The 26983-nt window shown below is 39.7% G+C and overlaps 9 protein-coding genes across 11 annotated transcripts; 5 read left to right on the top strand and 4 right to left on the bottom strand.

The window, feature by feature from the left end:
- The first annotated feature begins 1 nt into the window (after position 1).
- On the top strand, positions 2 to 2315 carry LOC124190679. Its single transcript, XM_046583503.1, has 2 exons — positions 2 to 1099; positions 1163 to 2315. Exons 1-2 carry the CDS (start codon positions 745 to 747, stop codon positions 2140 to 2142), a joined length of 1335 nt encoding a protein of 444 aa, XP_046439459.1. The 5' UTR covers positions 2 to 744; the 3' UTR covers positions 2143 to 2315.
- A 754-nt stretch (positions 2316 to 3069) lies between these two features.
- LOC124190683 (serine/threonine-protein kinase/endoribonuclease ire-1-like) lies at positions 3070 to 4827 on the top strand. The gene is made up of 3 exons (XM_046583512.1): positions 3070 to 3363; positions 3421 to 3929; positions 3997 to 4827. The coding sequence occupies exons 1-3, from the start codon at positions 3320 to 3322 to the stop codon at positions 4110 to 4112; spliced, it is 669 nt and encodes a 222-aa protein (XP_046439468.1). The 5' UTR covers positions 3070 to 3319; the 3' UTR covers positions 4113 to 4827.
- Positions 4828 to 6317: 1490 nt separating this feature from the next.
- LOC124190685 lies at positions 6318 to 11709 on the bottom strand. Its single transcript, XM_046583514.1, has 4 exons — positions 11573 to 11709; positions 11394 to 11455; positions 11044 to 11171; positions 6318 to 6391 (listed from the first exon to the last, which is right to left on the bottom strand). The coding sequence occupies exons 1-4, from the start codon at positions 11651 to 11653 to the stop codon at positions 6318 to 6320; spliced, it is 345 nt and encodes a 114-aa protein (XP_046439470.1). The 5' UTR covers positions 11654 to 11709.
- Positions 6373 to 9320, top strand: LOC124190676 (centromere-associated protein E-like). The gene is made up of 2 exons (XM_046583500.1): positions 6373 to 6610; positions 6713 to 9320. The coding sequence occupies exon 2, from the start codon at positions 6717 to 6719 to the stop codon at positions 9138 to 9140; it is 2424 nt and encodes an 807-aa protein (XP_046439456.1). The 5' UTR covers positions 6373 to 6610; positions 6713 to 6716; the 3' UTR covers positions 9141 to 9320.
- A 2408-nt stretch (positions 11710 to 14117) lies between the features above and the next one.
- Positions 14118 to 15399, bottom strand: LOC124189819 (3-oxo-5-alpha-steroid 4-dehydrogenase 1-like). The gene is made up of 5 exons (XM_046582293.1): positions 15147 to 15399; positions 14914 to 15091; positions 14674 to 14840; positions 14567 to 14611; positions 14118 to 14504 (listed from the first exon to the last, which is right to left on the bottom strand). The coding sequence occupies exons 1-5, from the start codon at positions 15310 to 15312 to the stop codon at positions 14230 to 14232; spliced, it is 831 nt and encodes a 276-aa protein (XP_046438249.1). The 5' UTR covers positions 15313 to 15399; the 3' UTR covers positions 14118 to 14229.
- Positions 15400 to 15491: 92 nt separating this feature from the next.
- LOC124189818 (trehalase-like) lies at positions 15492 to 18865 on the bottom strand. Of its 3 annotated transcripts, none has more exons than XM_046582291.1 (11): positions 18668 to 18865; positions 17989 to 18155; positions 17585 to 17925; positions 17367 to 17512; positions 17011 to 17294; positions 16645 to 16945; positions 16391 to 16581; positions 16271 to 16315; positions 16035 to 16203; positions 15929 to 15959; positions 15492 to 15862 (listed from the first exon to the last, which is right to left on the bottom strand). In XM_046582291.1, exons 2-11 carry the CDS (start codon positions 18078 to 18080, stop codon positions 15750 to 15752), a joined length of 1713 nt encoding a protein of 570 aa, XP_046438247.1. In that variant the 5' UTR covers positions 18081 to 18155; positions 18668 to 18865; the 3' UTR covers positions 15492 to 15749. The 3 variants fall into 3 exon arrangements, with proteins under 3 accessions (XP_046438247.1, XP_046438246.1, XP_046438245.1); XM_046582290.1 differs by having other exon boundaries at positions 17989 to 18223; positions 18668 to 18820; XM_046582289.1 differs by having other exon boundaries at positions 17989 to 18865.
- A 585-nt stretch (positions 18866 to 19450) lies between these two features.
- On the top strand, positions 19451 to 21657 carry LOC124189687 (G-patch domain and KOW motifs-containing protein-like). Its single transcript, XM_046582112.1, has 9 exons — positions 19451 to 19702; positions 19767 to 20052; positions 20112 to 20218; positions 20289 to 20472; positions 20531 to 20663; positions 20729 to 20836; positions 21016 to 21185; positions 21250 to 21405; positions 21468 to 21657. The coding sequence occupies exons 1-9, from the start codon at positions 19548 to 19550 to the stop codon at positions 21597 to 21599; spliced, it is 1431 nt and encodes a 476-aa protein (XP_046438068.1). The 5' UTR covers positions 19451 to 19547; the 3' UTR covers positions 21600 to 21657.
- A 212-nt stretch (positions 21658 to 21869) lies between these two features.
- LOC124189686 (protein phosphatase 1 regulatory subunit 37-like) lies at positions 21870 to 26428 on the top strand. Its single transcript, XM_046582111.1, has 10 exons — positions 21870 to 22463; positions 22561 to 22825; positions 22889 to 22998; positions 23066 to 23212; positions 23278 to 23397; positions 23471 to 23621; positions 23690 to 23819; positions 23879 to 24011; positions 24079 to 24744; positions 24808 to 26428. Exons 2-10 carry the CDS (start codon positions 22570 to 22572, stop codon positions 25066 to 25068), a joined length of 1974 nt encoding a protein of 657 aa, XP_046438067.1. The 5' UTR covers positions 21870 to 22463; positions 22561 to 22569; the 3' UTR covers positions 25069 to 26428.
- On the bottom strand, positions 25986 to 26876 carry LOC124189688. The gene is made up of 4 exons (XM_046582113.1): positions 26676 to 26876; positions 26526 to 26616; positions 26345 to 26457; positions 25986 to 26282 (listed from the first exon to the last, which is right to left on the bottom strand). Exons 1-4 carry the CDS (start codon positions 26805 to 26807, stop codon positions 26067 to 26069), a joined length of 552 nt encoding a protein of 183 aa, XP_046438069.1. The 5' UTR covers positions 26808 to 26876; the 3' UTR covers positions 25986 to 26066.
- Positions 26877 to 26983: the final 107 nt, after the last annotated feature.

Below are 26983 nucleotides of genomic sequence, written 5' to 3'. Positions count from 1 at the left end.
AAAACCATTACGACAATCGTGTGGAGTACAAAAGGATTGAACGAAAATTGGCTGAGGCTTACGAAAAGTCCTTTAAAAAAGTAAAACAAGAAATGATAAAATCGATCGAAGAAAGAGGTAAACAAGAAAGAAAACAGTCAGATTCCTTTGAATACTTCAAAGACAAACTTTGCGCTGAAATACATGCCACGGTTGTAGAACTAAATACAGCGGTGGATGACGTGGTGAACAAAAAAGGCCAAGAAAAGTGGCAACTCCAATTTCAAATTATGTGGGATCGCAACAAGAACGACCAAGATTTTAATTGGAGATTGAAACTGAAAAGCGCCTACGATACACTGTTCCATTACGACAATCGTGTGGAAGAATACAAAAAAAAGATGCGTCAGGAAATCAACGCATTTTTCAAGAATTCAAAAGTTACCGACTGGAAAGACAATGAAAAGAATAAAAAATTTGAAGACATGTTCAAAAAAATCTTGGATGAAGCGAAAAATGAATTTCCTAGCACAGACGTTCAACGTGAAATAAAAGCAAGTGTGTCAGAACAGCAGCGTGATAAAGAAAAAACAAATTGAAATAAATTGGACTAATAAACTCCCTATTGATCCAAACCTGCCAGCAGGGAAGAATAACAAAGACCAAAAGTCAAGTGGCTTGATTGAATATTTAAAACGTCTTGGTTCTACCTTTATTAATGACAACGGCAATGAGAGAGAAAAGAAAAAACAAAATCCCGTCAACATGTGTGCTGATTCTGTTAACGACGCCGTAAACAGAATCACAGCTGGGACGCTCTGTTATGACAATAGCATAGTTTCTCATGTTATTCGTGAAATAGATTCAAAACTTAGCGAACACCAACTTGGTGAGAATTCCGTTGTTGAGAGTATGTTTCAGTATGGTATGGAACTTACAGTCAATTTGATGAAGAAAGTTCAAGATCAATGGGAAAAAGAGAACTCTGTGCCAGCGAAACTCGAGTCCAACAAAGAAAATCTGCGTTGGTATTATTTCATGATGGTGTCAAATGGCGTGGCAAAGACCAAACTGTTCGCTACTTACATGGCAGACTTATTGGAAGAACACATTATTCCAGGTAATTTTAATTATATCACCCACAAAACTAATAATAATTGAATTCTTTCTTTGTTTTCTGCAGCATTTGAAAATGATATGGTGCAGAGGACTTGTCGAAGAATTCGAAACGAGCGTTGGCTATACGACGCCAGATACATGCAAAAGCACATGGATCTCCATTTGATCGACTTGCTGGAAAGAAATCAACTGGATCAAGTACTCGATTATTTAAGAAATCCTCAGTGGTTTTACGCAGACGTGCTCCACCTCTTAATCGCTCAAAAGGTCCCCCACGTCGACGAACAATGGAGAAGTTTCAAAAATCGTTTGAGAGATGCAATTAGCAAAGCGGCAGCAGTCGAAGTCGACAAAGAAAAAGCGCAAACTTTTGTCGATCATTTACGAAAAGAATTTTTAGATGGTTATTTGCAGAGCGAAATTTTGGGCTCGGCATTTCGAATCGATTGCAGTGGCGAATACGAAGACTGCGACAACGAAGAGAAGGAGGAATTTCAAAAGACCTGCTTGAAAACATTAATTGAAGTGCTAGAAAAGCAAGAAGCTATTAAAGATAAAAACAAATTTTCAAAACAACTGAGTCCAAAAGTGGTCCAGTATATGAAAGATGTGAACGATAAAGCAGCTTTGCCTCGATGCGACGCTTTTTGTCAATTGTGTAAGAGTCTGTGCATCGAAGCGGCCAATCACGACACACAAGACAGACCTCATGATGCAGTCCATCAACCAGGGGGAGTTGCAGGACTATCTTACATACACACTGATGAATTGGTTCACATGACATGCAGTCAATCTTACGAAGATGATCGTACATTTCAACTTGACGATTCGACTGTCTCTTATCTATACAGAGAATATGCCAAGGTCTTTCCCGGATGGAGAAATCCTCGCATCAACGAAGAATTGCCATTGCGCGAATACATTTTAACCACTTACAACAACGAAATTGCCAAAAAATACAATGAGAAACCTTCGACGCAAATCCCCCCTTCAAGAACTTTGTCCGACATCAAGGAACAACTGGAAAGGGAAATTGCGGATTGACGATACACAATGAAATTTTATCACATTTTGTTGAATAATTAAATTTTCAAAATTTCAAATAGGATGTCATAACCAATGACTTTCACTTGTAGCTGAGTTAGTTACACTTGAGCATTATTCAAGTATTTGTTCTTGATTAAACTTATGTTGTAATAAACTGATCGTTGGTTGAATCGATGTTATACTTATCCATTGCATGTATAGGCTATTATGGACAAGTATCCGAACCGAAGTTGTGCGACTTGATTTAGCCAATGATCATCGGTGATCATCAGTTCTATTCATTTCCTTTTCAAACACATAGCACATAGGATCTGCAATAACGACGAGAATATTTAAACAAGTTCAATCACGACCAGGAAGGAGGATGAATCGGAAATCCAATCGAAATTCAGTCTAAAAAGTCCAAATAAACCTTTGATCCGGATTGAACATTTTCGATTAAAATGTTGAACATAACCCACGGTTACACAGGACCTATTCTATGGACATCAAAGCAACACCATCATGTCCTCGTGTCATCGTAAGCCATTGACTTCGATAAGTTACATTTCCCGAGTGTCAATAAAATGAACTTTACTTTGGGCTCCAAAAAATGAACCCGCGAAAACAATTCTAAACGTATATGTCTCTAATGCTATATCTCGTTCTATTAGAGGAAATAGAGTTGCCTTTCTATTAGGATTTTTGTCGTTCACCAAATTTCCCTGACACGAAAAAAAAAAGGTTCAAGAGAAATAGAACCGGGAAGGGAGAGAGAGCTAGAGAAGTCAAACAGGCAAACAACCGAACGAGCGTTTAAAGAAAGAACACCAAAAGAATTAAGCGGATGAGCTCCGCGACAATCATATTGCCCCTGGCTTCATTCGGCCGAGCCCAGTTTGTTGGAAAGGGGCGTGGCCGATTTACGATGGGAAGGCAAGTTTCCATCTGCAACTCGCCATCAGTTGGCGAGTTAAGTCAGTCAAGTCTTGGACGGTCGTGAGCGTGAGCCGAGAGAAGATGGTGTTGACTTGTATAATCCTAGACAGGTGCAAGTTGATAGGGCGGGGCTGTTACGGGACCGTTTACGAAGGGACGTGGATGAACAGAAAAGTGGCCGTCAAGCGAATTCAAATCGAAAACGTTGAAAACAGCAAAGGAGGAGAAGAAGCTCTGCAGAAATTAGATCATCCAAATGTCGTCAAACTTTAATCACGTTGAAAGCGACAGTGATTTCAGGTGAATATTACAAGTGGCTTAATAAATAAGTTCAATAATGTTGTTTGATCCAATTAGATATTACGCACTGGAACTGTGCCAATTATCGCTGAATCAACTATTCAACGGTGACGAGGCCCAGAAAAAGTATCAAGAGAAAATGCCCCCAGAAGAAGAAGTTTGCCTCCAGTTGGCCAAGGGATTGGCGCATATTCACGAAAAGGGATTCATCTACTGGGATATTAAACCCCAAAATGTTTTCATTTCTCTCCATCATCCGACTGATGGAGGAAATGTGTCGATGAAATGGGCCGATTTTGGATTAAGTTCGCCACTCAACGACAGGGGAAGTTTCTCGACGACCGAGCACAACACACGGCCCGATAATTGGCTGGCCCCTGAAATCTTGCAGATAAAAAACAATTTGGATCGAACAACGCCCCTTCGTCAAGAAGGAACCGTTAAAAGTGACGTTTTTTCCGCCGGTCTCATTTTCGGCTTTTATCTTTTAAAAGGACGTCACCCCTACGGCTCACAGTTCAATATCCCCGCCAACATTGTCAATGACACGCCAGTCAATTTGAAAGGTATGTGTGTTCCATATTTCTTAAACCAAACTTCAATAGCAGATATAACGATAACATATCATTGCAGCCATGGAAGAGCAAAAACATCCCATGCACGCTGTCATCATGGACATGTTGAAGAACAATCCCAACGAGAGGATTTCATCGGTCGACGTCATAACAAGAATCGCCAACATTTCATAGCAAAAACAAACAAAAATTGATCTGACTCGCATTAAATCAATTACGACAGGCCAAAAACAAAAAAATGATTCTACGTTACTGTCTTTATTCGCAATCAAATTTCCAATAGTGCTCCAAATGACTAAGAAAATTAATTTGATTCCTTCACTTGTCTTTTATCTATTATCTGTATTGCAAAAGGACTTATGCGGACGTATGTGATGCACCCCCATTTTCTATTTCCTGCGGATGGTGACGATAAAATGAAAGATTTAGTTGACATTTATCTCACTCAGACTATATGCAGTTCTTTTTGGGTCGGTTGAGATTTCGTTCGTGGTATTTCTCATTCCGCTTTTGGGGACATGGCGGATGCTGCGGCTAATCAAAAAATTTAAGCGCCGACGGTTGATGATGTTGGTGACGGTATAATCATAAACGCCTCCACATCCCGGAAAGTCTCTAATGGCTGACGGGACATCAGACGCCACGTACAAATTAGCGGCAGTGGACCACGACTCACGAAAATCCACCAGAGAATTGCTAAAACTTTTGGATGGGATCAAAGTGCCTCGGTATTGGAATTTAGTGGATACGTCAGAGATTTTACTGTTTGTTAGAAAATGAGCTTAATGAATTTTGTACAGGTGAAAATAATATTTGACATGCATTAGGCAATGATATTTGGGCTGGGGAGATATTTTTATAATTCAATAATTCAATGAGTTTGAAATGACGTAGTTAAGTTAAAAAATTCTATTAAAATAACCCGCTAATGGCTATAAGAAAAGAGACAGCGCAGATGGGAAAAATGCAAAATCCATCATAAAAAAGTTGTGGCTGTTGTAAATTGGAAAGTCAAATTAAAAAAAAAAAAAAAAAGACTCTAAAAGGATCTTACGACAACATTAAAGATAAACATGACATCTTTATGTTTCTTTCAACGACAACCCCGAAAAGAATTTTCGCGTTTGATGGTAAAGAAAAAGCAAACCGGACTATTGCCAGCCGTCGCGCGGATTGGACATCTCCTTATACAGTCAAGATATTTGAGTGTGATTTGCGTCAGATGGTGATCCTCATGTCATGGGACGTTTTCAAGAAAACCTTCTGGCGCAATAATATTACGCTGTCATTCCAGATATGGAAGTGAATTCAAGATATATACCCGGAGATACGCAAGACGTAAAACAAGACGCAAATTTGGCCATTCCCCAGCAACGCCAAAACTTTCCCAAGAACAAAACAATAAATGGAAAAAAAAGTAGGCCTATCTGTGCTGTTGTTCTTTTCGAAAGCAGCGAGTAGATACAGACATCCATCTGCCAACAACAAGTCAAGGACTTCATTTCTCAAACAGTGTTGGATGAAGAATCAGAATAGAGAAAATACTCAAATGACCCAAAAATCTAAATTCGAGTGTGTTCTTAAAACTCGCACATTTTGAATAAACAAAGTCCTCGGCCTGCCTGCTTCCACGGGCCTGATCTGCAGTCGTTCGATACAAAATTTTCCATTTTTTCATTTTCAAAAGTTTCTTAGTTTCCCCCTTCCATTGGTTAGTTCCATAGTCAACCGAAATAATCGTACTCCGTAACGGTTTACAATCAACACTTCAAAACAGTCCAAAAGGAAGAATAGACATGTATATTTCCTACCTTTAAGCCTGGGAAGTATACGGTCAGGCATCCACAGGTGCTCCATCCGTTGAAAAGTGGAATCCACCATGCAGGATAGGAAAAGGGTGTCCTCGTGAATACACCCACACTCACATGGGTGTACACTTGGACATTAAAGAAAGGTGAAGAATCAAGTGGGACGTAACTCGGCCAACATCGGTAGTTTCTCCATGGGATGCTGTTTATCTAAATAAAAAACAAATAAAAATTGGTTACGAAAAATATTGACAGAATAGAGGAAGCTATGTTTGCTCTTCTTTGTAATGTTTTGGGTTTGGAAGAAACCATACTAAACTTTAACTTGTTCCAGGAAAAATGATTGTTTTGGTTTGAGTGCCGCTATATCAAGATAGTACCACACGAACTAAATAGAGAGTACCACACCTAGAACAATTTTTAAAAAACATACAAACGTATTCTTCCCACGAATTTCGAACAATATTAAAATATTCACGGTACAACCGAACGCATAAAATACAAAAGTGATGAGAATTAAAAAATTCTGTAATACTATTACGTAATACTTCTTTAGTTGGCCAACTTACCGCTATGGGCGCCCTGTCGTTTTCCAGACATGTCCAGACCGGCAATATTGAAAAGCCCAACCGGAATTCGGAAAACCTGTATTTCAAAATGCAATTAAATTATTAAAACGAATTGCAATTAATTCAAAACTAAATGAACAATGTTCGTTACACCTTAAAGTAAGATAAAAAATCAATACCAAAAGTTAAATAGCATAAACATAATTAGAAATCTGATTGAAACAGAGAAAATTGACAGTGCAAAACGGGATTCCCCTGGAAAAGTCTATATAAGCAACCCCAACGGCACTAGCAGGTATCGCAGTTTTGAATTGCAAACAAACTATCACGAACTATCACACAGTTTGAAAATGATCGGAACTTTGGAAGTGACTATATTTGCTTTCCTTTTTCTTAGGATCATGGATTTCTTCAGACGAATGACCGAATCACCAACTCGGCATTCGTCTGCTAACCTGAATAAGATTAAACCTGACGTTGCATGCAGTAACCAGCATGCACTTCCCCGACCTGTAATTAACGATGGATTATCGACTGCCAGCGGAGAAGACTTGAACAACCAAAGTTTTCTTCGTCTGAAGGAAAAAGTCGACGAAAAGAACCTGATTGAATTGGAAAACCAACGTTTGGCGAATGAGTTGAGTCTAGTCCAATCACAACTGACAGACTCCCATTCCAAGTTACGACAATTCCGCATCGAGTCATCTAATACCAAAACTAAACTCGAAAAACAGAAACGTTTTATTACTGACATTACAGTGAAAAATATTCGCTTGACAAATGAGGATTTGCGACTAAGGCGAACACTGGAAAGTACAAATTATTTTCTTGAATCCAGTAGAGCGGAATCGGAATGTCTCCGGACTTCCCTTGCTGAACAGCAATTGGACACGCGCGAGTTGGCCATAGCTACACGTGAGCTAGAGTCGAAGAATACAACCATTTCTGAACTTGAAACGGAAAATCTCCGTTTGGCCGAAAACGATTCGCAACTAAGGCGAAAAATCGAAGACCTGGATAGAATTATCACATCTAATGTGATTGAGAAAAACCTGATTTTATTGGATAAGGATCGCTTGGAGAATGAGTTGAGTCTGCTTCAATCCCAACTGACAGACTCCTCATCAAAGCTGCGACAGTACCAAAACGTACACGACGAATTGGAAACCACCAAAAGCGAACTCGAAGAAAAGAAAAGTATTATTACTGACATGACAGAGAAAAATCTCCGCTTGGCAAATGATGATTCGCGTCTAAGGCGAAAAATTGAAGACAGGGATAGAACGATCACACAGATTGTGTTGGAAAAAGAAAGTTTGGCGAATGAGTTGAGTCAAGTTCAATCACAACTGGCAGACTCCTCATCAAAGCTGCAAATGTTTCAGAATATACATGACGAGTTGGAAACTACCAAATGCGAACTCGAAGAAACGAAAAGTCTAATTTCTGCCAATACAGAAGAAAATCTCCATTTGGCAAAAGAGAATTCGGTGCTTAGGCGAAAAGTTGAAGCCAAGGATAGAGTTATTGCATACACACGAGCGAATTTGGAGAAACTACATAATAGTCTTGAAGAAGAAAAATTGCACAAGGTACACGATGAGCTTGCTTTGAGTCAACGTGTTCTGGTATCCAAAAACAGAACCATAACAAAACTTCAAGAGCAAAATCGAGAAAGTCGAGTGGAATTGGAGCAACTCCGGACTTCCCTTGCTGAACAACAATTGGACACGCAGCAGTTGGCCGTGGCTAAACGAGAGCTGGAGTCAAAGAGTAGAACCATTACTGAACTCGAAGCGACAAATCTCAGTTTGGCCGAAAATGATGGGCGGTTAAGGCGAAAACTGGAAGACGCCGATTGTCTTGTTCTATCCAGTAAGATGGCACTGGAAGAACTCCAGCTATCACTTAACAAACAGACCGAAAGGGTCAATCAGCTGGTGGATCAAATGAGAACCCTAGACAAGGAAAAAGACGAAGCAGTTCGAAAGTTGACCGAATTGCAACAGAAACAAATCCAACCGAAAATGACAACGGACGTCGGGTGTGATGGCAGTGATGGAGTATTCCACCAAATTGAAGAGCCTATCCCTGCAGTAACTGAAATAACCGACATTGTAACTGCATTTTTAACATCTGGATTTAAACCTCAAGTCGACTCATCGACCACCGAGCCACAACCAGTGAACTTGTCTGAAATTTTACCCTCAATATTCCACCATCACCAAATTGAAGAGCCCATTCGTCCATCAGATGAGATAACTGATGTCGTAACGGCCTTTTTAGCTTCAGGTTGCACCAAATCTAAAGCGAAATCGCCAGTCACCGTACCACAGGCACATCAGCCTCTACCCACTGACGTATTGAAAACTACTAGGCAACCGTCGGCTGTATTACCTGAATTTCACATTAAATCAACCGTAGAAAAAGAAGTTGACGTCGATCAAATCGTCGTGTTTGGGATATCGAAAAGTGATTGCGGGAAAGTTATTGGACGAAATGGTTGCAATGCCGAAAGGATAGAAGAAGAGTATGGGGTGTGGCTAAGTTTTGTCAATGGCGAACTTTTTATCACCGGAGGAGATGCTGAACGTCGACTGGCCGCTTGCTCCGACGTCTGTGAAAAATTGACAGTGACATTGGAGTGTCCGTACTTGAACTTGAGAACTAACTACTATTCCAACGATTACCTGTTGAGAAAATTGTCCTCCGACTACTATATATGCATCAATCCCCCCTCGCTAGAAAACAGATACGTCACCATCTGGGGTACGCTAGCCAATTGTCGTACAGTTTTCGAAATACTCAAGTCCGGTTCTCGCTAGTTTTATATTTTTTTTTTTTTTTTAAATTAAAGTTATGTAACAATTGAAGCTGGACGTCAGTTTTGCCTATCGGAATAGTTGTTGGCTTGCGATGACTATTTCGATGGTAGAAGCTGGTCCAGTTTCTTTTGTTTTTCTCTCTTTTTCGATTCAAATAAAACTTCATTTCAAACTTAAAAAAAAAAATTGTTCCGTCTTTGATTTTACTCGGCCAAGGGGAAAAAGAAAAAACAGATTCTTGGCTGATTTTATGTTGAATATTAGTCGAAAATGGTAAAAAGGAGAATACGTCAACAAGAGGCTGCCGTATTCGCAATGTCAATGATATTGGTGAAGTTAAGAAGAAGGCAGGAATTAATTTCATTCAAAAGTTTTTTCCCGCTCTATCTGACTAGAAGATTTTTTCAAAAGCGTTAGAAAGTTCATGTATAGGCATACTTCCCTGGTTAATAAACGAATTAAATAATAATAGTAGAGTATTAAAATGCGACAAGGACCTTTTCTGGAAGTTTGGCCTGTAAGTCGCTTTCTTACTTCTACGATCACATTTCAGACTTTTGAACATTAACTTTGATTTAGTTACATCTTCGAAAATTGGGATTAGACTTCTGTCTGGCTCTATTACAAGTTATACAAATTTCCTTTCTGTCAAGCAACGATTGCATATCTGATCCGGCGAATTCTTTCTATTCTATTAAATTTCTATCTATTTGCCTACAGCTGCTAACATTTGCGGTACAAAAGGCGATGTGCGTGTTCGAACGTGTCGTTCGGGAGTGTTGTCTACATGTCATTATGCTCTGATTGGATGATTCCCTGTAAACGTTCACCTTTGATTAGTCCGTTGCGGATGACCAAGTCCGACCCATTGCAACTCCTTCTGCTTCTCTCGACTGCACCTGATAAAAAACTACCCGCCGGTGGAATCACGAAACCTGCAAATGCGGACCCAGGTAGGCTCGAGCTGAAGCTCGTTTTCAAACAAACTGACGAAAGTAGACAAGACAAGTTTTTCTTCTTGTAACGAAGAAAGAAAACGAGAGGAAAGGGTTTGAAATGCAGTGGTCGATAAGTTGGAATGAACAGCGGGCAAACAATTTTCAAATCCCAAAAAGTAGCTAACGGCAAAAGAGGATGCAATTAGCTGCCGGGACAAGATATGTAAAATAAGATCTCAAGTGGTGAAATGCGGTAGGAGGATCTACCTTATCCTCCCCAGGTGGAGGGAAGCCCCTTTCGTCATAAAAGTGACAAAATCATTCCTTCTCATTGATTAAAAACTAACGGATACATTGCACACGTACTGGAACCTTCATTTGATCTTGTTTGAAAACATTTGTGCATCATTATGGAGAAATGAATTAAAATGTTCCCATTTGTGCGTGACTATTTAGGTGGCGAAAGAGGAGACCGAAATAATGGAACCTGCGCTATTTCGATTTTTATTCAACGAAGATTTAAGTAAATGTCGCGACCGCTCTCCATCATGCATCATGTGCCAAACAAATGACTACTTTTCGCTATTACTTGCTGAAAAAGGGAGAAGACCCCATCATTTCTGGCTAAAGATATCTTGGAATTGACGAACTAATCCTCAATCACGAAGATGTGGACGTCAATTATTTAAACAAGAGCAGGCAAAACGCGCTGGATTGCGTAAAGAACAACAAACATGGACAAAGAGAGGGAATTGCTAATCGATTAAAAGAAAAAGACGTCATGGGAACCAAAACAAACAAAATATTTCAAGATGAATGCTTTCATTCATAGGGGGAAAAATCTACTTCAAAATCGCATTTTTAAATATGGTTTTGTCCTAAATTTTAGTAGTCTATCGCTGGTGCGTAAAGCGTTGCAGAATAATTTTTAGTTTTTAAACTAGTGGGTAAGCTAAAGAACTGACCTGAACAAAGGCAGCTGCGGTGTGTTGTGTCAGGATCAATTTCCGCATAGACATCATCCGACAGCAGGAGCAGTGGCCATGATCCGGAGGTAACGGGAGTTGAGCTGAAGACGCCGGAAGAATATTTCCTGGATTAATTGTTTTTGTTATTATTAGTGAAACCTGAAATGTACAATTGAAAGTCTTGGTGAACTTTGGTCTCGTTTGGTGGCTCATCTCAGACCTTACCGAGGGTTTCGATTGGGCAACAATGTACCCCAGCGCGAGATTGCCGTAAACCAAGATAGAAAGAGCCCAAATCATCACTGTGGATAATGACAAATAGCTTCTAACTAACACACACAACTTACACAATGTCGAGGATTAACCAGTAACACGCTGCAGCAACGCCAGGCTCCAACACCAGGATTCTCTGAAACGAAACAAAAACAACATGTTAACGTTAGACTGTAGACTACAAGCAATACAATTTTAAACGATTGTCATAGTATCCTCAAAATCATCAGTCCAAGTATGTGGTAGTTATCACATTTTCAAGAAATACGACCACAGAATGAGATTCAATCTTCCAGCTGATTGTGTTGGTGACATGGGTGTAAAGAGCTGACATGAATGTGTCAATCAGGAAAACAACCTACGAGAGAGAAAATTTAGCACTACCACAAATTAAACCTCACATTTAGAAGAAAATACAATCGTCAAGTGATTTCCTTAGATGATGAAAGTCGTTCCAGTTGAAAGTCATCCATACAGGGTGACTGGCCATCAAACACTAGTTGTAGGGCACTGACGGAATTAGGAACTTGTAGTTACATCAAAAAGAGTTGATTTCACTTCCATATCATCGGCCTGGAAACAGAATTTCTTTTGTCGTCATGAATTCTTAACTGGCCGACCAAAATTGTAAATAGAACATACCAGCAGGGTAGCCTTGGACCAAAATTCACAACTGTAATTCCTCGAGTTGAATCCCATCTGGACTGTAGCACTGCTGCAATAATCCAGTCATCTTGCTATACCGATGAGCAATTTTGAATCACTATCCAAACATCATGAAAAAGACATTATAGTTAATAATACAATAATCACCAACCAACTTATCTGAATTGCATAACTTAAATCGGAGTCCTGCATGACTAATATTGAATCACCACACAACATTGTGCTGAACAGAATGAACATATCATTGCAGAAAGATGTCACATGATATCAGCTACTATTTAACTGCACTGCTGCACATGGTGAAAGGAATCAATCAAGTTTAGGACCCACACATTCTGTAAAAAATTACTGTAGTTGAAATTAATGTAATTTACCATTCAAAACACAGAAATAGCTGATTGAAGCTGGTGAAGCATTCAACATTCATAGCCTTCGTCTCGATACACAACTTAACACAACAAGATATCTTCTAATTCTCCATAACTAACGCAAAGGCTCTGACTGCTGACCGACGTGACCGTAAATTGCTGCTGACTAACTGCTGACATTTTTTTTTTGGCGGGGAGAAGGAGGAAGAAGGAGGAGCCATTTAGTGGCCACAGGCTAAGTTGGCAATGCTGTCATGTTGCCAAACCGAATTAGATACCGAAGGGAAATTAAGCGGCAAAAACAAGATTTTTTTAAAAATCTGGAAGAAAAAAAAATGAAATTTTGAAAATGATTACATTAATACCGCTAATACATCAACTCATATGATATGACGGGGTTTGGTTTACTTTACTATTTTTCTTTTGCTATTTATAATTCTAAATTATGAACCTGTCTGCCATGACTTCGACACGGGGAAAAAAACACTAGATCAATATTAAAAGTACAATTTTGCCGTATTTGCAATGACATGTCATTGGGTCATTTGGGTGACACCTGGTGACACCAGTGACACATAGTCTGGCAGGTATGTAAAATCTTCCTGCGCATCAGTTCTAAATCTAAACTAAACACCACTTTTTAATTTGTCGCTGCTCAAACTGTCAAAATCAGCCAAGACATTAGAAACATCGCTGTTGTCGTAATAAGAAAGGTAAATTTATGATTGTGGGTGCTATATTATGTAATGTCGGCCCGAGAGTAGCTAGGCCTATATCTGAACTTGAAAATGTGATCAAATCAGACCAACATAGGGTCACAACATATTGTTTTATTTGCAACTAGGTATTGCGTCATCTTTTTGGGAACATAATAACGCGTAATCCTCGTCGAGCTGCACATACGTATGCAGAGGAACGTTAAACTAACATCAGATAAAAATACGTCCTACTTGACGAGTTGATTGCATCTGGTGTGTGGGTCTGTGCTGTGTTTGTTCAGTTGTTGGCACCGTCGATCTAGCGAAAGGGTGTGGTCGGTAGAGTTGAGTCAAAGGTGGGGAGTCTGTGCTCTTAACGTTGAGCTCCTCCACGAACTTAAACTGTGTGACCATCATCGACATCAGCGTCGCCCGCCGTTAACCTGCTCGTGTCAATATTATCAGTTGTGTACCTTTATTCGATATCAAAGATGAAGTGATGCGGACCCAGGTCGACCATAGCGAATTAATTAATTAATTAAAGGAGACACCATCACTCAGCAAGGAGCCGATGATTTGTTTCAATACTGGGTGGATCAATCAGTGAGTTTTAATAATTAGCGCGAATAAAGTAAGCATTAAATTAGAATTCTTTAAAAATAAAGTTCGCCCCAGAGGTTGACCGACTAGTTGGAACCGGAGTTGTTATAAGACAAGTTCAATTCGACGCGCTAGTCTCTATCACTTACAACATCGGAACCGGAGCGTTCTCGACTTCAACTCTTTTGAAAAAGGTGCGTGTCTGGCCCTGACAACCCAACTATCCGCGACGAATGTTTGCGATGGGTTTACGTGAATGGCCAAGTTGTTCAAGAACTCGTCAACCGCCGTACTAAAGAAGCTGATTACTATTTTTCAAAAGTCGAAAATATGTGTTAATCAATTTGTTCTGACCTTTTGAAGTATCTAATCTTACCCATTTGCTGGTCAAATACACATTTCTAGTTTCAATTGTAAAGCAGAATGAATGTACGTAATTTTTTACCACGATTAAAACAGAACCGAATCTCTTTGATTCAATTTATTCTGAAAATTATGTTTGATCTGCATAAAAACATTTGGCCATAGCATCTAGATTTCTCCTACTTTAAACATAAAGAACAAAACACTCCAACAATTTAAAATACGAATGGAATGATGATTTTTCTGGATCGCGGATAGTTGTCAAATTTCTTTAAATAGAAATGGTGATGGTGCCATGCTCTGTAGCAAAGGAAGACTGTGGAGAAGAAAGCGAAAACGGCTGCTGGAGGACTGCAGGAAGCAATGGCAAAACCGATCCACTCGATGATTTCAGCAAAGAAATTGGGTGCAGTCACGTACTCGAACAATCCGCCGACAGGCATTTTGTACCCAGTTTCTCCAGGTTTGCGCAAGTGAATCAGTTGCTGATCTGTTGAAAATAAGTTACAAAACTTTTAACTTCTTCTATTAAGTGCTTTTTTATCAATGTACCTGAATGAATATTGATGGCCATTCCAACACAAAACATGGTGAATCCTGAAAAAACAAAAGGTACATTAATAAAATCTATTTCAAATTTTCCTGTACCCTAAAAATACCTATGATGAACTGAGGAGAAGTTAGCCATTGTTCATCATACAGATAATAGTTTAATAGGTAATGCCCCTGCATGAACCCATTGAAAATGGAAAATGCCATTGCTGAGATGTATGGTATAAAAGGGGTATCTTCATTGCCACGAGCACACAAGGGAAAGATAATACTCCTGAAATAGATATAGTCAACCTCGGTTTATCAAAAAGAACTTGAGTAAACAAGGAATAATTAAGAACTTTTACCTGTTTACGTAATGTATAATAAACCCTATCAAGAGCATTTTATTCACTGTGGAATTCCAAAACGCTGAAGATGTAGTCAGCAATAAAATGACTGGCACTATGAAAGATGGAGATTCTTGAGTTATCCAAGCGATTTTTGCAGGAAGCAGGAAGCCATACTTTGAGCTGCTGTATCGTCCTTTAATGAAAAAATGGTTACTTTGATAATACTCAAAACAAGTTACTAAATTTACCATATGGTGCTGGAAATAAGGCCATACTAACAGCGACACTAAGGGTGTAGAAGAATGAAATCCAGACCATTTGGGAAAACATTTCTGAATCATTGTTTGCACCAAATAAAGGATGCAAATAGCTGGTAATAAATTCATCCCCACAAGAATTTAATTTTTCCAACATCTTGGCGGCCACTTGTTTGCAAAGCTTTGAATCGTCTAACAAAACAGGTTTGAAGAAGTGACGTTGATGTTTACATTTTAGACGATTATCACGTTTTGAACATTGCCACATTTACTAAAATGGCTCTGGCGCAATATTCAAATTATTTTGATTTGTTAATTAATTAATTATTCAGTTGGTTTGTAAGTGCACAATTTGTATTCTAAACCCAAAAATAGAAGAAAAATTACAAAAAATTGAAATCATGTACAATATGGCGATGAGACTAGGATCGGGAACACAAAATAATGCAAATTATGTAACAAGGATTACAGGGAAATTAACCAAACAGAAAAGAAATTACTTTACATAAAATAGTCAATAAAATTTTACAATCATAGTGGTTTTTCTTTCTTTCTCTTCATCACAAAAACTGAAATCAGATAGTTACATAATAATTAAGTATTTGTCGGTTGTTCAGTCACCAATCGATCACCATAAATGTGCAGGAAATCTAAAATGACACCGTTCGTCCAACCAAAGCCAAGCTGAACGTCGTATTCACCACCACCTGCACATCAAAAATTGATAAATTAATAAGGGTATTGAATAAAATTAATTGTGTTGTTCAACTAACCTCCTGGTAGTCCAACAACAGTCACGTCATACTAAACAACCAATGGAAAGGAATTTGTTAAAAAATTGAACCGTTTAAATTAAATCAGAGACTATCTTGGACGTACTTTTTCAAACATGGCGTTGGGCATACTTTGTTGATATGCATCGTAATTGTTAATCAGCCACTTTTGGGCGAGATTAAAGGCCAAGGCTTTGGCTCTGGGGTCACCGGTATTTTCAAGACCGACAACCAACATGTGTTGCAGGGGCGGCCACCCATTAGGGAAATCCCATCTGAAAAACAAGGCAAATATTTGTTTAGGCTTCAGTAGATAAACCGTAGGGTCAATAAGACACTTACTGTTGGCCAGTGTGTTGCATGGATGTCGGAATTCCTCCGGCAAATCTAAAAAGAAAAAATCGAAAAGTCGAGAAAAACGTGAACAAACACATCGATAATAATCAACATCATCATTATTACTTTGTAGATTGACTGTGCTCCAGATAATCCATCACTCTGTGGACAACAGCAGAGTCTACGCCACCGGATGGAGTGGCATCCAAGCAACCGGCCCATAGCGGAGCGATATTCGATGCGTAGAAATATGGTCGTTGCAAATTATTAGTTAAATCGTAGTCTAGCCAGATGCCTTGTTCTTCATTCCACAGCACCTAGAAAAAAGAATCAAAAGTTAATTAATCAATTTAATTGGGTTAAAAATGAATTATTCTAACCGCTTGAATGGCTCTTTTCCACTCGATGTACTTGTCGTGATACATTTGAGCCTTTCTGTCATCTCCGACTTTGCGGAACATTTCCGAAAGCATTCGAGCGTTCATGCAAACAAAGGCATTTAAATCGACCGGCACGACGTTGCGGGTACTAATGTGGCTCAAATTGCCTTCGTTGTGACCTTCGTCTACAATGAACCACCTGGAACTGAAATCCCAACCGGATTCAGCTCCCGATTTCATGTTGATGTAAAAGTCTTGACGATCGATTTCACTCATGTGGGCAGACGAATGAAAGTCCTCACTGGGAATTGATAGAAAAATGTGTTTAACCTCTATTAAAAACGAATTAAATCAAGGAATTCTTACATGTAAGATTCGGGTCGTGGTCCATCCGATTCGACATTAAACCTCGCCAAAGTGTGTCCCTTGACGGAGACTGTCCTGTTGGCCATCCAGAATTGAAATTCCTTTTCCAAGAGATGTAACCGCCCATTAAGAAATTCGACATCCCCAGTGGCGTTGATGTAACGATCCACCATGGGAATCAACATTGGGGGCTGCGACCTCAGCTGATAGTAGATGCGACCGCCATTTGGGACCATGCCGTAAACATCCACCATATGCAGGAAATTATCCAACATTCCCCTCACCTAATAGACAAAATAATCAAAAGTTTTGTCAATATTGATTTAAACTTTTAGAGAAAATTATTTAGACCCAACCGTGTGGTTCATTTGAGAGATGAGAAGACCTTGGACGATCCAGTAAGAATCCCAGTAATAAATTTCACGAAATCTTCCTCCAGGAATGATGAAAGGATGAGGCACATAAATCATCGAGTATAGCTCGGGGCGTTCTTTGACGTCATCTGTTATATAAGAATTACGACAAATGTGTCATTTAAAAAAATGGAAAACTTGTAATAAAATTTGCATTGTACCTTTAATTTGTCGGCCTAGGAATTTCCAGGCTCCATGTAATTCTTTCCCCCAATTTCTCAATTGTGTGTTGTTGATATTTTGAAGGAATGACGGGCTGTCGAGCCAGTCGGAAGGATCCCACGGTTGAAATTCTGATCCTTCACTCTCGAAATGTTGACTGATGAAGATGACGAGATCGTTTTGGGATGGACTATTGTCTGTAAGGTTCATCAGTTGAGTGAAATTGGCTGCAACTAATTCTGGGTCGAAACGTAATTTCTTGTCGACAAAAGTCTTGGAGTCGTGATACAATTTGGCCATCTGAACCGTGTGCAAGAGTGGACCGTGACAGTAAATGGGACTATTGAGAGAAACACGAAAAGATTAATCATTGCCAACACACACAGAAATAGATGAAATTTACCTTGGACATGGCGGAGGAAGAGATTGAACTTGGGCAAGTCCAAAAGTGGCAGAAGAGATGAACAAGCAGAAAAGACGTACGAGTCGCACCATTGTTCAGAATGCACTGGCGAAAAAGGCAAACAAGTCGAACGCAGTTCCTCGGTTTGGCGGACGACAGTCGATGACCTTGACCGTAAAAGACCTCTTTTTTTCACCGTTTTAAATCGAAGGGGGGTTAACAAACGTCAATGACCCTTTTAATTGAGAAAAGAAAGGGTAAATCGACGCCCTTCTTCTTTTTTTACTACCTGTTGTATACGGGGACTTTTTTTAACGCTTGGAGGTAACTTTTAAAACATTTAAATTGCCGGCCTTCTGAATTTGGTAAAAGATTTGAAATGTCGTCGTCGTAATGGAAAATTACAGACTAGAAAGATCGTCTCTTGGGGTTATTCTACTACTAATACAACCTCGAATGGTTGTCCTTTTATAGGGCCAGTGGCTACATGGAGACCTTGAACGAAATGAAATCAATCTTTTTTTAAAAATAAACTACTATTTGGGAAAACAGCCAATCTATTCCAAGTTAAGCAACAAATTGTCGAGTAACCTTAACCCTATTTTTCCTAGAAATGGGAGCAAGACACTTGGTACAAATAAATTTCAGGTCAGGATAAATGTGTTTTGTAATAACATACGGTTGGAATTATGTCACAGCACTGTGTTAGTAGTACCATAGAGGAAGGAGTGAATGACGAAATCAAACCCAACACTCTATGGCAGTACGTAGTTGTTTTGGAATGAACAAATATCGTCGATGCTCGTAAATGCGTAAATATTTTTGTTCTAGAGTTTTATTTTGTCGTCTGCTTGACTCGTCCGATGCAGACATCTAGCGAGTGTCTGGTAGATTACACCGAAGGTTACGATTGGTCAATTTCGGAACCAGCCTACAAAAAAATCAAGGCCCCGGTCGTTCGATTTTATTAAATAAATATACTTGATTGTGTCACATGATTATGTCACTTCAATGGTCTACGTGCATCAGTATCAATATATAGTGACCTCAATTCTTTGATGAAGCCTTACAACTTTGTCAATATGATGCGAGCATCTCCATTGCGTGACGCTACAGGCAGTTACAAAATGAGCCCATGATATCATCTTCTCATCTTCGTGCTCCATTTCCTTTTAATTACGTACTCGGTTACATTTTAATCAAAGTCAAGTAGGCACTAGAGGCAACCGCGGCTGTGGCCTGGCGGCATCAGCGTCAGGCAGGATGAAATCAAATCAGTTGCAGTTGCCTAGTAACATAATTGAATTTTTCCTTCAGACAATTTAATTAAAACGACGAAACATCGCCTTCGCCTAGCGAATTAATTAGATATTTTAATTACACGAAAATTATGCAGAAGCTACGCGTAGTTATAATACCACCGCAGAATGCACGGCAGTTGTCTGATTTGATTTTTCAATGTTCGTCTGCTTGCGTCTCCCCACCTTTTTTGTTGTTTCCATAAAGACATCTTCTGAGCGAAAAGGAAATCCTTGATATTAACGTATTCGTGTGTCATTATGTCGGAAACCAAGCCTGGTGTGTCTTTTGCCTTTAGTTCAAAAAAGAAACATGATAACGTGAAATTAACTCAGTCGAAACTATTGGATACGACTCAAGAAACTCGCGAAGAGACTGATTTCGTCAAAACTGTCGAGCACAACAAAATCAATGGGTATGTTGCTTTTCCCGCCACAAAATATTAATTTTACATTCATTTTCTGCATTATTCTATTTAGATCCATCAAAAAAGCACCCAAAAAGGAACTGGTTATTCCTCTTATAACAAAGAATCGGTGGAGGACCCCTGGCAGTGATACCAAAACCGAGAACACAGAAGCATCAGACTTGGACAAGCAAGCCGAAAAAGAAATCCTGCAAGAAACACTGAAGGCTGTTGATGGCTGGGAGAACAGAGGCAATGGCGTACCCTCCAACATTGATATCCCCCTATTTATGCAAAATCGTGTTCCATCTGGCTTTGAAACAGATGAAAAAGTAGATGTTTCCCTCCGTGCAGATCAGGTACTGAATTTCGCAACTGCACCTTAATTATGTAATTAACTCTTGACATTTCTCTCTAGTCCACACTTGATGATTATGAAGCGATCCCAGTGGAAGCCTATGGAATGGCCATGTTGAGAGGAATGGGTTGGAAAGCCTCAGAGGGTATCGGTCTCTCTAGAAAAGGGTATCATTGCCATATTTCACATTAATTAATGGTTCTGAATTCTCATCAAATTATCTTTTATTCAATCAAGAGTGGCTGCTCCCATGGAGGTGAAACTTAGGCCTAAAGGACTTGGTCTTGGGGCTGACCGTACTGTTTTAGAAAATGCAGCTAAAGCTTTAACAAAGCCAAAAGAAGGCGAAGAAGAGCTCAAAGTGATTATCGGTGCAAATGTACAGTTGCTCAGCGGGAAACATCAAGGTTTATATGGACAAGTAAGTAAAAATTCTATTAAAATCTGCCATTAAATTATAACTAAATTTGTTTCATCAGGTTCTTAGCATGGACGCAAACACTGGTCGTGCTCTGGTGCGGATGGCTGTCGGAAGCAACGAATTGGAAATGAGCGAGCTCTTTCTGAAACCAGTTTCTGCTAAAGAATATCGTGATTCCGCCAGGATTCTGAGTAAATTAAATCTATTTCAAGCCAAATTTCTTCTTGAAATTAATCATCTTTCTTTTAATTCTCAGACAAGGAAAAATACGACGAGTACAAAACGAAACAGGACAAGGAGCGAAACGAGAAGGAAAGAAATGATCGCGAGAGCAGAAAGAAACGGAAGCATAGTCCTAGCCATCGTAAGTAGTGATAGATTGTCCTGTCTAGCTCCTCCTACCCAAGGTCACGCTTTCCTACATTTATCATTGGCGTTCTCGTGCCAGCCGCCCAGCCCGTACCGTCAGAATTTCCCGTTGTTAATTAATCAGTTTGTAATGAAATTCCACTATAATAATTTTTTCCTTTTATTTTAAAAAAGGTAGTCGTCGGAGTGGCAGTCGGGAGCGCCGTGATGAGAAGAAAGAATCTCGTTCTAAAAATCGGTCGTCGAAAGGTTCTGACGAGAAACGAGAACCTTGGCTTCACCCACTCTTGCGAGTCCGCTGCGTCGATTCTTCATTCAAGGACGGCCAATTCTACAAACAGAAAGTAAATAAAAATGTCCTAAAAATAAAAGATGAATTTCTCTCACGCCGATTGGTATGAATTCCAGATGGTTGTGGTGGACGTGATTTCCAAGAATCATTGCATTTGCAAAGCCGAAAACGGGAAACTTTTGGAAAACGTCAACATTTCTAAATTGGAAACTGTCATTCCGCGTAGCGATCCCGCTTACGTCATGGTCGTCAAGGGCAAACGAAAAGGACAGGTTGTTAGCTGAAATTTACACACATGTTGTTTTTGTTAACTTGTTTATTTTTTAATAAAAAGGTCTGCCAAGTGATTGAAAGGGACAAGGAACGATACACGGCCACCGTCCAGATTCTACCGGATCGCGATGAAGTTTTCCAACTAGACTACGACGACATTTGCGAATACACGGGAGATGTGCGCAACTTGTAATCACAAAATAACTCGACTTGGTTTTTAAATAAAAACAAATGTGCTATTCGTGTTTAATTTCATAACGATTTTCACCCTTTTTGTCTTCATTGTTGCACCTCTCACATAATTTGCTACGTGACCCAGACAGCTGTGGCAATCTCTCATTATGCAAATGTTTGCCGAAAGCTCTCTCTCTTATCATTTTAATGATACGTTACGCTAATGCAAATTTTTCAAGTGGAAAAAGAGATGAGAAAGTACAAGGCGCGCCAGTCAGTCTGGCAAGAACTTTGTGTGTTTTCAATGGGATTTATTAAAGTATACACCGGCATCGTAAAAATACACGAGCTATAGGGGGAATACGGTAATGGTACACACCTTTCACGTGCGTGTTCCCCTTTATTTTTGCATCGATATTTTTCGGTACAGAGTACACTGAACCCACACAGCGTAGCTCAATCAATTCACGAGAAAAGCGTATAGGCTACCACCCTACGGGGGACAGTGGGGGGGCTTTTTTTCGCTCGGTCATTTCTCATGACTCCCGCCGAAGTCCGAACGAACGAACGAACGATGAAGGTCTGCTGTGTGCAGACTACGTAACAGCTCAGTAACAGGGCCGCTCTTCAGTTGTTTCCTTACTCTCGCAGCTGATTGGTCGTTGCCTTGTTACTGCGAGACTTATCACGCCATACAACAACAAAAAAACATATAACGCTAAGCTACATATACCCCTTTCGCTTGTCGTCGTGCTCGTGGTCACTGTGTCAATTCTCTATACATGTTATTCCCATTTAATAATATTTTCAACTCGAGGTTTTGATCGGGGAAATCTATACGCACTCGCTTCAGTTGGATGGAAATGCTATCTGGTGATCGCTCGTAAGAACTCTTGTTGCTATATAGACTTATTATTGCCAACATATGTCTTCTTTCTGCGTCGAACACGTTTCTCAACTTGTCCAACTCCTCTTGACAGGTGTGGGTCATGATTCTCGCTACTCATTCTAAGATGGCTGAAGAAATTGAAGAGTGGAGCAGCAGGTTACGTTTCACAGGTGCATGTCAGACGGGAAATGAAACCCCAAATGAACTTGATCTTTCTCACAATCTGGACGAGTCTTCTGACCTGCCCTTCGAAGGCATCAAGCAGAAACGCAGGATGTTGGAGAAGAGAGTTTCTTTCCCTTCTGACGAGACCCAGTTGGTCCAGAACCTAGAGCCCACAGTTCCTGACGTTCCAGGTATATTGAGGCTTTTATGTATTGTAACTTTCCAGATAATAAATTTGTTTAAAATTATTTCAGAATGTATCCTTACCGAAGAAGAAAGTGATATCAACATTGTTGCTGCATACACCTCTTCGTGCAAGAAGAACGAGGCTGAACCTGTTGAGCACATTATTGAGCAGTTAAAGGTCATTGGGTACAAACCCATAAAATGGGGAAAAATATATGCTAATTTATTCCCTTTTTGGAAGTTAGACTTTGGACTTGAGTCGTCCACGCTCGGCCAGCCTCACGTTGCGAGGACGCAACTTGAATTCCCATGACTGTGAATCGTTGGAGGATGTTTTGAAAAATGTTCCTCTGAAACTCTTGGATATTGGAGATGCCCACTCCAGTGATGATGTAAGTCCCGTCACATGGCCTGAAAAATGTTTAATTCATATGCTGTAATATTCTCCCATCATCAGGGTCTGATTGCATTGTTCGACATGATCGAATTTTACGAAGCAGCCACCCATGTGAGCATCGCCTCCAACAAGAACATGACCAGCAGGGGCTGGCAAGCGTGCTGTCGCATGATCAAAAGGGTGTGGTTATTGTTTTTCCTGTGCAATCTTTTTTAACCCATGACTCACGTTTGTTATTGTGTCGTACATATAGACCGAGTGTTTGGAATGGCTGGACGCAGCTCAAGTTGGGCTATCGGAACACAGCTCAACTTTACTGGCCAGGGCACTGAGATCCAACTCTCGCCTAAGGGTTTTGTACTTGAACGATTGTGGTCTCACCGGAAGGTCGCTTGCCATCATCGGTATTGTTTACTAAAATTTTTAAATATAAACCAACAAAACACAATAACAAGTTGTTGTTACTCAACAGCAAGTTCATTGAAAATGAACCGGAATCTTCGTGAGCTGCACCTGGCCGAAAACAAATTAACGCCTTTCGACGCCTTACAGCTTGGTATTTTGTTGACTGGAAATTCGTCACTTCAGCACGTAGACTTGAGGTGAATCAAATTTAATTAAACAACAAAATTTTGATAATAATTTTGGGGTTTTATATTAGGAACAACGAAATTTTAGATAAAGGAATGGGTTACATTTGCGATGCTCTGTTGGATAATGTTGGACTGATCTCGCTTGTCGTCTGGAACAACGGTATCACTCACGAATCGTCTCCCGCTCTCGCCAAAGTTTTGGTACATTTTAAATTACAACATTAAACAACTTTCACGATAATTAAACAGCTTTATTATTTTTAAACAGGCAACTAACCAGACTCTGCAAACACTTAATTTGGGTCATAATAAATTAGGCGACGAAGGAATTATTGGACTCATTCCATCTGGATTGGAGCGCAACCGTTGGCTTTTGCATTTGGGACTCCAGGAGAACGGACTGACGTGCCCAGGGATCATTTCGCTGTCCGAATCGTTGGCTACTGGAACGCAATTGAAACGGGTTGATTTGCGTAAAAACCAGATCGCACTGGCAGGATTGATGGCCCTGGCTGCTGCTCTCAAACATTGTCCGACCATCAACCAACTGGACTTGGATCCCATCGATCCTCCTCCTTCTACTACCTCCGGCCACCATCAAAATGCTGCCGAGTATCAGCGTCTGATTGAAGAGATCGCCACTTGCTGCACATCTCACGAGACTGAAGCCAACGACAGTGACACTCTGTCCAGCCTGCCCAGTGATCTCAACAAGCGGTCCAGCAACAATAAAGAAGCCAATGCTGATGAGGTCATGTCTCGCAAAATCTCGCTCACTTGTCTGGTCCCGCCGAGCGATAAGCAGCTGCTCCTCCCATTGAATAACAAAGAAGATGATCAACAGCCCAGGCGGAAACTTCGCAGTCCATTGCCCAGCCCTTCGCCCAGTCCGTCACCCAGTCCACTGCCTTCACCCAGCGGAGGAAGATTTAAGGTGACATTCTACTGTGCTAATTTAATTAAAAATTATTCAAAGTTTATTTATCAATTTGTCCAGGTAACTCGAGTGGATGCACCGAGTCAATCGCCTTTACCTTCCCCACGCTCCCGTTTCACCGTCACTCCAGTGGCTGTGACAACTCCCGAAATTGAACTGCCAGACACGGGTGACTCTGCTCCTGCTCCTGGTGGAGTGCACTCATCCAATAACAATGCCGATAGCACCAAGGAAGATGCTTCAACTGCCACCGATTACACCAGTCTCATTCGTAGTTCTCCCAGCAAAGTTATCGTCGGTTTTGACGTTTTAACCACCTGAGCTCCACCCTCTCTCATTGCAAAACAATACCGGTTCCCCATTCTTCTTTTATTATCACACACGTACATGGTCCATCTGTTGACACACAGATTTATATTCTATACATATACTTAAACAAATTATATTTTGGAGGACAGACAACAACAACAACAACAGTACCAAAACAAAATAACCCGGTGGTTTATTTTTCGATACCTTTTCTTTTTTTTCCCGATATCCATTTCCGCCATTCAACCTAACCCCCCCGAGTTGTTGACCAAAAAATTATGAATCCCTTCCTCTTCTTGTTATACATCATCCATTGTAGCAGCCAGTGCGTCGCTCTTCCCCCTTGTTGTTGTTGACGGATAAAAATCTGTTGTTTTTTCACGGGACGCACTTTTTTCAAACATTCTATTATTATTATATCCATTTCTTTTCCTTTTTCAAATTGCTGTTGGTCATTTTTCCGTCTTTGAAAGATTCACACACATTTAAAAAACAACCAAAATCTACTATGCATTTTTCTCCGTTTGAGGAATATGGTTTTGATGTCCGAGTCCAATTTCTCTTTTTGTTTGTTTAATATCTTATCAGGGCATTGACGTCATCACGCGCACGATTTTGTTTGTTTATTTTGGCTTTTTTTTTAAATTTTTAAATCATTTTGCTCCTCGATTATATTGGTCACCACAAAGGACTCGACAGTACAAAAACCAAAAGTTTAGACAAAAAATTAATGTGTGTGTATATGTTCAGTATTTGTTTTCATCGACATTTCGAAAAATACAAACATGTTGGCCAAAGATTTTTAGAATTGATTCAATTGCCCTCAATTTGATGTTACTATAATATCAGTGGCGTATTAGAAACGCACTTTATTACTTAAATTACTTGATACAACTACACTACCCCAATAATACACATGTAAAATAATCCAACATATAACTCATTTTATTTTAATTACAATACCTGGTATCCATACATCTTTGGGACATTCACAAATTTGAATAAGTGGATCAAAATTCAACAGCATCAACTTCTTTTGAGATAATGTTGGCGGCTTCTACGAGTTCTTCCACCCGGTGGTTTAAATCAAGCACTTTAAATGCAGAGGACTTTATGTTGCTCAAAGTTTTCTTGGTTGAAACTTTGAGTTCCTCTTTTTTGTATGGTACTGGCTGTCTCTCAAACTCTTGCACATTGACTACTCCTGGGTTGACCTCCACAGCCAACTGATACAAACAACGTAACCATCAAGTCCAATGAATCAGATAAAAGATTAGATCAGACATACCGCTGCCTTCTTTTCAATGGCCAGTGTCTTCTCTAGGACGTCTTTGCACATCTTGGTTCCTTGTTTTCGTTTATAGATGACATCCTCAATAGCTTCATTGTATTCCTCTTCATCTGCAAAATTTAATTTGGTCTTGGAAGATGTTGATGTTATACTCAATAGCAAAATAAGTTGTTTTTACCTTCTTTTAAATTCATCTCTGTGCCTGCTGCTGCTTCATCATCTCCTTCGAAAGCAATTTCAATGGCTGTTGTCAAGTTCTTTGAAAACAACTAAAGTCGAAACAAACAAATTAGAATGAATCATGATAATAAGCAGAGGTGTTTCATACTTCCATAAACTGCTGAGCTGTTCTCGACATGGAATCATCCCCATCTGTAGTTTTATGAGAATTCAAAATTTTCTGAGAAGCTTCTTCTACAATTTTTAATATCTCATTCGACATTTCTTGTGAATTATTCATATTTAATCGAGTAATCAAACTAATCAAACTACAAGACACTCAGACTTCAAACAAGACGATTCTAGAGAATTTTCAAACTTCAGAAAAAAGCAACAGTGCCAAATCAACAATTGCAATCAAAATTTTAAAATACAATTTTATCGAAGAATTAGTCATAAAATAAAGCAATTTCAATT

The sequence above is a fragment of the Daphnia pulex genome, chromosome 3 (genome assembly GCF_021134715.1).
Source record: "Daphnia pulex isolate KAP4 chromosome 3, ASM2113471v1".
Lineage (NCBI taxonomy): Eukaryota > Metazoa > Arthropoda > Branchiopoda > Diplostraca > Daphniidae > Daphnia > Daphnia pulex.
The sequence above is the reverse complement of the archived record's forward strand: the minus strand, read 5'-3'. Positions and strand labels throughout refer to the sequence as shown.

Bases quoted from the DNA above. Each gene is read 5' to 3' on its own strand.
- LOC124189687 (XM_046582112.1), top strand. From the start codon at position 19,548: ATGTCGGAAACCAAGCCTGGTGTGTCTTTTGCCTTTAGTTCAAAAAAG. The intron at 20,219-20,288 runs GTATCATTGCCA...TATTCAATCAAG, and splicing joins ATCGGTCTCTCTAGAAAAGG to AGTGGCTGCTCCCATGGAGG. The intron at 20,473-20,530 runs GTAAGTAAAAAT...TTGTTTCATCAG, and splicing joins ATCAAGGTTTATATGGACAA to GTTCTTAGCATGGACGCAAA.
- LOC124190676 (XM_046583500.1), top strand. From the start codon at position 6,717: ATGGATTTCTTCAGACGAATGACCGAATCACCAACTCGGCATTCGTCT.
- LOC124190683 (XM_046583512.1), top strand. From the start codon at position 3,320: ATGTCGTCAAACTTTAATCACGTTGAAAGCGACAGTGATTTCAG. The intron at 3,364-3,420 runs GTGAATATTACA...TGATCCAATTAG, and splicing joins GAAAGCGACAGTGATTTCAG to ATATTACGCACTGGAACTGT. The intron at 3,930-3,996 runs GTATGTGTGTTC...ATATCATTGCAG, and splicing joins CACGCCAGTCAATTTGAAAG to CCATGGAAGAGCAAAAACAT.
- LOC124189818 (XM_046582289.1), bottom strand. From the start codon at position 18,080: ATGGTGCGACTCGTACGTCTTTTCTGCTTGTTCATCTCTTCTGCCACT. The intron at 17,295-17,366 runs GTTGGGTCTAAA...TTTGTCTATTAG, and splicing joins TCTCTCAAATGAACCACACG to GTGAGGGGAATGTTGGATAA. The intron at 16,946-17,010 runs GTAAGAATTCCT...ATCAATTCCCAG, and splicing joins CCACGACCCGAATCTTACAT to TGAGGACTTTCATTCGTCTG.
- LOC124190685 (XM_046583514.1), bottom strand. From the start codon at position 11,653: ATGTCAGCTCTTTACACCCATGTCACCAACACAATCAGCTGGAAGATT. The intron at 11,456-11,572 runs GTGATAACTACC...GTTTCGTTTCAG, and splicing joins TGGTCGTATTTCTTGAAAAT to AGAATCCTGGTGTTGGAGCC. The intron at 6,392-11,043 runs GTCAGTTCTTTA...TTTGAAATACAG, and splicing joins CCGCAGCTGCCTTTGTTCAG to GTTTTCCGAATTCCGGTTGG.
- LOC124190679 (XM_046583503.1), top strand. From the start codon at position 745: ATGTGTGCTGATTCTGTTAACGACGCCGTAAACAGAATCACAGCTGGG. The intron at 1,100-1,162 runs GTAATTTTAATT...TGTTTTCTGCAG, and splicing joins GGAAGAACACATTATTCCAG to CATTTGAAAATGATATGGTG.
- LOC124189819 (XM_046582293.1), bottom strand. From the start codon at position 15,312: ATGTTGGAAAAATTAAATTCTTGTGGGGATGAATTTATTACCAGCTAT. The intron at 15,092-15,146 runs GTAAATTTAGTA...TTTTCATTAAAG, and splicing joins CTTATTTCCAGCACCATATG to GACGATACAGCAGCTCAAAG. The intron at 14,612-14,673 runs GTATTTTTAGGG...TTGTTTTTTCAG, and splicing joins TTCTCCTCAGTTCATCATAG to GATTCACCATGTTTTGTGTT.
- LOC124189688 (XM_046582113.1), bottom strand. From the start codon at position 26,807: ATGAATAATTCACAAGAAATGTCGAATGAGATATTAAAAATTGTAGAA. The intron at 26,617-26,675 runs GTATGAAACACC...TTTCGACTTTAG, and splicing joins CAGCTCAGCAGTTTATGGAA to TTGTTTTCAAAGAACTTGAC. The intron at 26,458-26,525 runs GTAAAAACAACT...TAAATTTTGCAG, and splicing joins AGAGATGAATTTAAAAGAAG to ATGAAGAGGAATACAATGAA.
- LOC124189686 (XM_046582111.1), top strand. From the start codon at position 22,570: ATGATTCTCGCTACTCATTCTAAGATGGCTGAAGAAATTGAAGAGTGG. The intron at 24,012-24,078 runs GTACATTTTAAA...ATTTTTAAACAG, and splicing joins CCGCTCTCGCCAAAGTTTTG to GCAACTAACCAGACTCTGCA. The intron at 24,745-24,807 runs GTGACATTCTAC...CAATTTGTCCAG, and splicing joins CCAGCGGAGGAAGATTTAAG to GTAACTCGAGTGGATGCACC.